Source organism: Sinocyclocheilus anshuiensis, unplaced genomic scaffold (genome assembly GCF_001515605.1).
Source record: "Sinocyclocheilus anshuiensis isolate Anshui unplaced genomic scaffold, SAMN03320099.WGS_v1.1 scaffold1408, whole genome shotgun sequence".
Classification (NCBI taxonomy): domain Eukaryota; kingdom Metazoa; phylum Chordata; class Actinopteri; order Cypriniformes; family Cyprinidae; genus Sinocyclocheilus; species Sinocyclocheilus anshuiensis.
Window position 1 is genome coordinate 165,973 of NW_015547704.1, and position 6,536 is coordinate 172,508.

The following is a 6,536-nucleotide window of genomic DNA, read 5'->3' on the forward strand; positions in this document are numbered from 1 at the left end:
ACTAGAAATCAGTGGTTAAGTTGTATTTACAACACTGTTCCAGAACAGTTCAACCCAAATATTCAGATGTGTCCAGCGCATTTTATGGAGGACTGTTTCCTGATCCTGGTAAAGTAACGTTAGCCTACAATGCGTCTGTGGCACAAAGGCTGTTTCTATAAAGTGGGGCAGTTCCAACTTTGCAAGGACAGTCTGGCTCTTCTGACTCACAGCCTGGAAGTAAGTTTTTTTTATATTGAAAGGATTTGCCACTGATGATTCAAACGCGAGTTTTGAGCAGTGTAGAGTAGCGCTTGTTGTTTGTCGTTCCTCCGATCACAAATGCAGACATGGTTTTGTTTAAGCGGCACGATGCGCAACGCAACGCGTAAAAAGACAGTATAAGTCATTATAATCAATAATTATGTCCCCACTGGATGCAACAAATGCCTCGTTTGTAATGAGTTTTAATGTTTTTGTCTCGTCGCTCCGGCCGGGACAAGGCATCACAGTATGGTGAGGGGCGTAACATTTCCATCACACGCTTGAGGTATTCGGCCAATCACAACGCACTGGATAGCTGGCCAATCACAGCACACCTCGCTTTTCAGACCGATGAGCTTTGTAAAAATCAACGCGTTTCAGAAAGGCGGGGCATAGAGGAGAAACAATAATGTACAGTATGTGGAAAATGATGTGTTTTTTTAACCTTAAAATGCATAAACACATTGCATTACACCAAATATACAAAATAATGTTCTTTCTAGCAGCATCATATGACCCGTTTAATGTTGTGCATCACTTTCGTTGTGATTTGTGTGTGATTTTAAGGACCCTGTATTCCTAGATGAGTTCTCAAACATACTTAAATCCCTTTTATTCTGAAAGCTAATATCAAGAAATACAGCAGAAATATAGAAATACAGTGTGAGATGTCATCCCATTCAATCCTGTAATGTGACTGAAGCAAAATGGATTTAACTTGCTTGATTCACAGTACTGACGGGAGAAACACACTTTTTTGAAACTTTAAATCGATTGAACCAATGGCTTTGCAAAATGATTCGCATGCTGGGGATAGAATGTGTAAATGCAACAAAAACATGCATAAAAACATCTTTTACAAACCAATTGCAAATGCTTTATTGAAAGTGAAGTCTATGAAATGCAATTGACAAATCACCAAATACCATTAAATATGAAGTTTCTGTATGATATGTGCTACTGTACTTTATTAATTTGCAGGGCTTGTTTTGTTTGTTTTATGGAGGGCTTGGCTAATAAGAGACTGTTAACTACTATTGCTCATTTTTATTATACAAATTTATGATCAACAGTGTCTACAAATGTATACAACTGATCTGAGATCATCTAAAAACCACTGATTCACATGGGCTAAGCATTTCGACAACAGTTATGATGTAACAAAGCCTCGTTTACTGAAATCACACGACTTTGGCAGTTTGATATGTGCTCTGAACCACTGGTTGAAACATAATGATTCGTTGAAGCTTCACGAAGCAGTTCTTCGAATGCACCCATCACTAATTCACAGTGCAGTCAGTAACAGGTTGCAAATGCATGATGTAACTGGTTTTTGTGTGTTTGCTGGACAGGTCTAGTATAAGGAATATTTTTGCTCAGGTGCCTGAAGGAACAAAAACTGGAGTACTCTCTACTAGTATAGAGTGCTGATAGTACTATATAATGACTGCTGTAGCATTAAGACTAACTAGCAGCCTGTAGTGTCATGCCTGTTTTATTCCCACACCGTGTGTTGTCTTTGTATTCGGATATGTGTTTAATCTTACATCTCTCCCTCATCACGCTCTCTGTTCCCACTTTCATGTTTTCCTCTGTCTGCCTTCCATACATAACAATCTCTAAAGATGACACCCACCAGCATCTAACATCTGACATTTAGTATCACGATACTTGTCCTGCTCTGAAACACTCCCCTAGAAGCTTGGCTTTCATTTTCCTGTCTGTAATGGCTGTGAGGATGAAGGTTGGCGTTAACCCTGCTCTAATTGGCTCGTTGTGTGCGCAGGAAGCTAGCGGCCGCCGTTAAGCTGGCTCAGGCCACACAGAACAATGGCACCCTGAAGGGGTCTAACGTGTCCTGCCAGTCTTCAGGGCTCCTACCCCAATGGTAAACACCTAACAGGTCTACACAGAGCTCCCAAAAATGCCTTAAAAATAAAGCTTCTGTATCGGCGTCTGTGGTTCCGTGAAGAACCCTTAACATCAGTGGAACCTTTGCATTGCACAAAAGGGTCTTTATACTGGAAAATGGTATTAAAATGTTCACATGAACCCAAAATGGTTCTTCTGTATCTGCGAAAAACCCCCTTTTAGAAGCTTTATTTCTAAGAGTGTAACACTAAATGTGCAGTGCATAGAATTAATTATTGCAATAAATGCATTTCTTAGCTAAATGATTTTTAACCCCGAGTATAACGTTCTAAAACACACTCACACACGCACAAAGCATTTGTCGCACTTTTTATCAGGTGTGTTTAACTGCTATGTAACACATTAATTGTCTGGTACAGTGTACTTATTGTGTTCATGCTGTAATTAATTTAATGCAGGTATTTTAAAATGTAAGTACAATGTAAAAATATGTATGTACACAGTGAGTGCATTGTATCAAGTGATTAATTTAAATATTAGTACATAGTACTTAAATACTCTTCTTATAAAGTGGGTCTGTCCTGTGTAAAAACCCTAGTTCATCATGTTACATCCATAGTGTGGGAACCATTTATGTCTGTATCCAGCGAGCCCGTCTCATTCACCGACAGGCTTTCTGCAGCTCTTCAAACGGTCTTTAAAAGTCTTATTTCACTCTTATTTTCACTCACAGGTCTTAAATCAGAGCAGAAGGTCTTCAATTCATAAAGTCATAAAGTATTAAATGTTCCATGCACTGCAAAAAAATAAATAATAATAAAATTAAAATCTTCCTCAGTGTTTTTGTCTTGTTTTGCAAGACAAATACCTAAACATCCTTAAACCAAGATAATTTTACTTGCGATTCAAACTGAAGATATGAAGTCTTGTTTTCTTGATAAATGTAACACAATTAAATAAGTTTATGCATAAAACAAGAACAAATGTATGTCAATGAGGTATTAAAACCTGTTCTAATTAAGCAGATTTTTCTGAGCTCAATGGTAGATATTTATTCTTGTTTTAATCACAATCTCATAAAACAAGACTTAATATCTTCTGTCATTTTGCTTCTCAAGTAAATGTAGTATCTTAAAAAGTCTTAAATTTACCTTCATAAAACCTGCAGAAACCCTGTTATATGTCTCTATTGTTACAAAGAAAATAAAAGGCTATTTTAGTGTTTATTTTGTAGCTAAAGCCTAGTTCACAGACATTCACAGTTTAGTAAGAGCCAAAATACTGTTGACAGTCTGTAAAGCATTAAACTACCAGCCAAGAAAGTGGAGATATAAGAGGGAGAAAATGAGAGGGAATTGAATAGTTTTCTCTGTTATTGTCATGACATCTCTGGATTATGTTATTGCTAACCGATGAAACCGCTGCTGTTCCCAGGATGCTCTCTGCTCAGGACGGACACAGACACGCCCGCTCACAGACCATGCCCATCATCAGGGGGAAGAACGCCCTCACCAACCCCAAACTGCTGCACATGATGGAGACAGGTAACACACACTCACCACAACCACCTGGGAAAACCTGCGCTGTGTGTTTCAGATACATACAGCAAAATTACAATCACTGAATTGAGTCAAAATATGTGTATCATAACTGTATTGTGTGTGTGTGTGTGTGTGTGTGTGTGTGTGTGTGTGTGTGTGTGTGTGTGTTAGATGGAAATGCATCTGAAGGAGAAAACGTCAGCCCCACAGATATTGAAGCCAATCTTTCTACTGAAGTCGCTCTGACCGTGTTGGATGTTCTGGATCTGTTTGTTCATCATCACAAGGTAATATTGATACGGATTTATGATGTGGAAATATATCCCAGTATACACTCTGAACATAATATTATCCCACACAAGAGAATACATACTTACTTCATATTTACTAGAAGTATATGAATTGGGATTAGTGCTTGATGATATATCTTAAAAATCTTTAAAAAGTATTTTTGTAGTCTGTTGCAATATTTAATATATTATGCACAAACATGAACACTAGGAGAATTTATATTAAAGTATATGTAAATATTTTCATATGGATCAATGACGAGGCAGGGTGTCTGAGATAATAAAAAGTAGACAATCTTCTAAAAAAATAGTTTTAAACACTTTAGAAATCTATGAATGTTGTTTTTGTAAATTTTTGAAACAAAACTGTTCAAAACATTTTCTACAATTTGATTTTAAGACTCTAAAAATGACTATTTTGACCTAATGACTATAGTTTATGTAACCATCAAATAAGAAATGCATAAAAATGAAAGTACAAAAATACTTTAATTGTACCTGAAGTGTGCACAATTAAATTGTTATTCAGACATATTTGAAAGATTATTTATTTAGCACTGACTTTGATTGGGTGGACAAGAGTATTTCAAATATTAGTAATACCTCTAAACAAAAATGCTTCACAAGATTGTTAAACTACATATGCCAACATTAACTTAAGTTTAATATCAATTTAGATATCAATCAATTATGCTATTAAAATGTCTGAACACTGTCCTATTTGAGAAAAAATAGATGAATTGCAAAAGTATGCTACTGGCCAAAAATCACTGCAGTATTCACAATCTGTCTGTATCTGTTCAATTCATTCTGATTGTAAGGAGGTAATGTTGCCATCTAGTGGACACATGGTGTGTTTTCTTTAAGATGACTAACTCCTGCTGTCTTCTCTTCTACTGCAGAAACGGTTGCAGCACGATGAAGGGCAAAACTCTCTGATGAAAAAAGTGTTTGACACGTACCTGCTGTTCTTCCAGATCAACCAGTCCACCAGCACCCTCAAACACGTCTTCACCGCTCTGCGCCTCTTCATTCAGAAGGTTTCACTCTCTCTCTTCATAAATGTTCAAATCTTTGTTCTTCCCACCAGTGACAGCAGGGTTGCCAGGTTTTCACAAGAAAACCCGCCCAATCGCTACCCAAAACTAGCCCAAAACTAGCCTAATCGCGTTTCGAGGGGGTCCCTAGTTAAAAATCACATTCCGGGGGGTAAAATTCACGTTTTTTGGTGGGGTTACCCTGTTAAAATTCGCATTCCAGGGGATAAATATCATGTTATTGGAGTCTCTTCAACCCGCGGACATGAAAAACAAAGCCTAATCGCGTTTCGAGGGGGTCCCCAGTTAAAAATCACATTCCGGGGGGTAAAATTCACGTTTTTTGGTGGGGTTACCCTGTTAAAATTTGCATTCCAGGGGATAAATATCATGTTATTGGAGTCGCTTCAACCCGCGGACATGAAACACAAGCAGCCAATCGCTACCCAAAACTAGCCCAAAACTAGCCTAATCGCGTTTCGAGGGGGTCCCCAGTTAAAAATCACATTCCGGGGGGTAAAATTCACGTTTTTTGGTGGGGTTACCCTGTTAAAATTCGCATTCCAGGGGATAAATATCATGTTATTGGAGTCTCTTCAACCCGCGGACATGAAAAACAAGCCGCGGCAACAGTGTTGAAGTAGCCCAATTCCACGGGAAAACCAGCTTCCAGTGGGCGTGGTTTCAGCACCGACAGCAGACACGCCCCCAGCATTTGAGAGCAGAGAATACTGCTTATTTTTTCAAGATTTTGATACCTTATTTTATTTAGTTGCCGGGTTTTTTTATCATTCAAATTTGGCTGGGTGGTTAATAACACATTTTTCTGTGGTGTGACAAACTCAGAACACATATTTAATATTGCTTTACACAGACTTTAATATGGAACAACCGTCCCCTTTTTGCAGTGAAAAAATGGAATTCACCCATTTTCTGATTTTTAGGAGCTAAGCACTGAAGGTGCGTTCTGTTCAGGAGTCTATGGCAGCCCATAGAACCACTTGCGGGAAAGTTATGAGATTTGGCACACAGATAGAGGACAGTCTCAACATTAATCATCGCAAGTTTGGAGTCTCTAACTTAAACTCTCTAGCGCCACCACTTGTCCAAAGTTTCACTCGTGTTCATGCTAATAATTTTTGAACCATAAATTTCAGAAGCAAAATAATTTTTTTCCTCTGATTCCTTGGCTCACGCCATGTCAAATGCATGTCAAAATTTACATTTCTATGGGTCAAGATTTTTCAAAAAAAAAATTTCACATTTTCAAATATACGAAAAACCTACTTTTTCAAACTCATTCTAGACAGTTTGTCTGATTTTCACCAAAATTGGTTCAGATCATCTTCAGACCATGTTGGCAAAAATGTATGGAATTCAAGTTGATTAGTCAAACCGTCAAACCGAAAAATGCTCAAACAAATTTGATGAAGAGCACCAAAATGGACATGAGGGTATATCTCTGCAGTGCTTTAGCACAGGGCTGTCCAAACCCGGTCCTGGAGGGCCGGTGTCCTGCAGAGGTTAGCTCCAACCCTAATTACACACACCTG

General features: G+C 38.1%; 1 protein-coding gene across 2 annotated transcripts in view; it reads left to right on the forward strand.

The window, feature by feature from the left end:
- Positions 1–6,536, forward strand: part of LOC107703970 (dedicator of cytokinesis protein 10-like) — a 109,730-nt gene that overhangs the window by 85,871 nt on the left and 17,323 nt on the right. For both annotated transcript variants that reach the window (XM_016506781.1, XM_016506782.1), the window contains exons 39-42: positions 2,030–2,131; positions 3,550–3,659; positions 3,828–3,943; positions 4,849–4,986. In XM_016506781.1, coding sequence (XP_016362267.1) covers positions 2,030–2,131; positions 3,550–3,659; positions 3,828–3,943; positions 4,849–4,986 — 466 coding nt within the window. The remainder of the gene's footprint in view (positions 1–2,029; positions 2,132–3,549; positions 3,660–3,827; positions 3,944–4,848; positions 4,987–6,536) is intronic.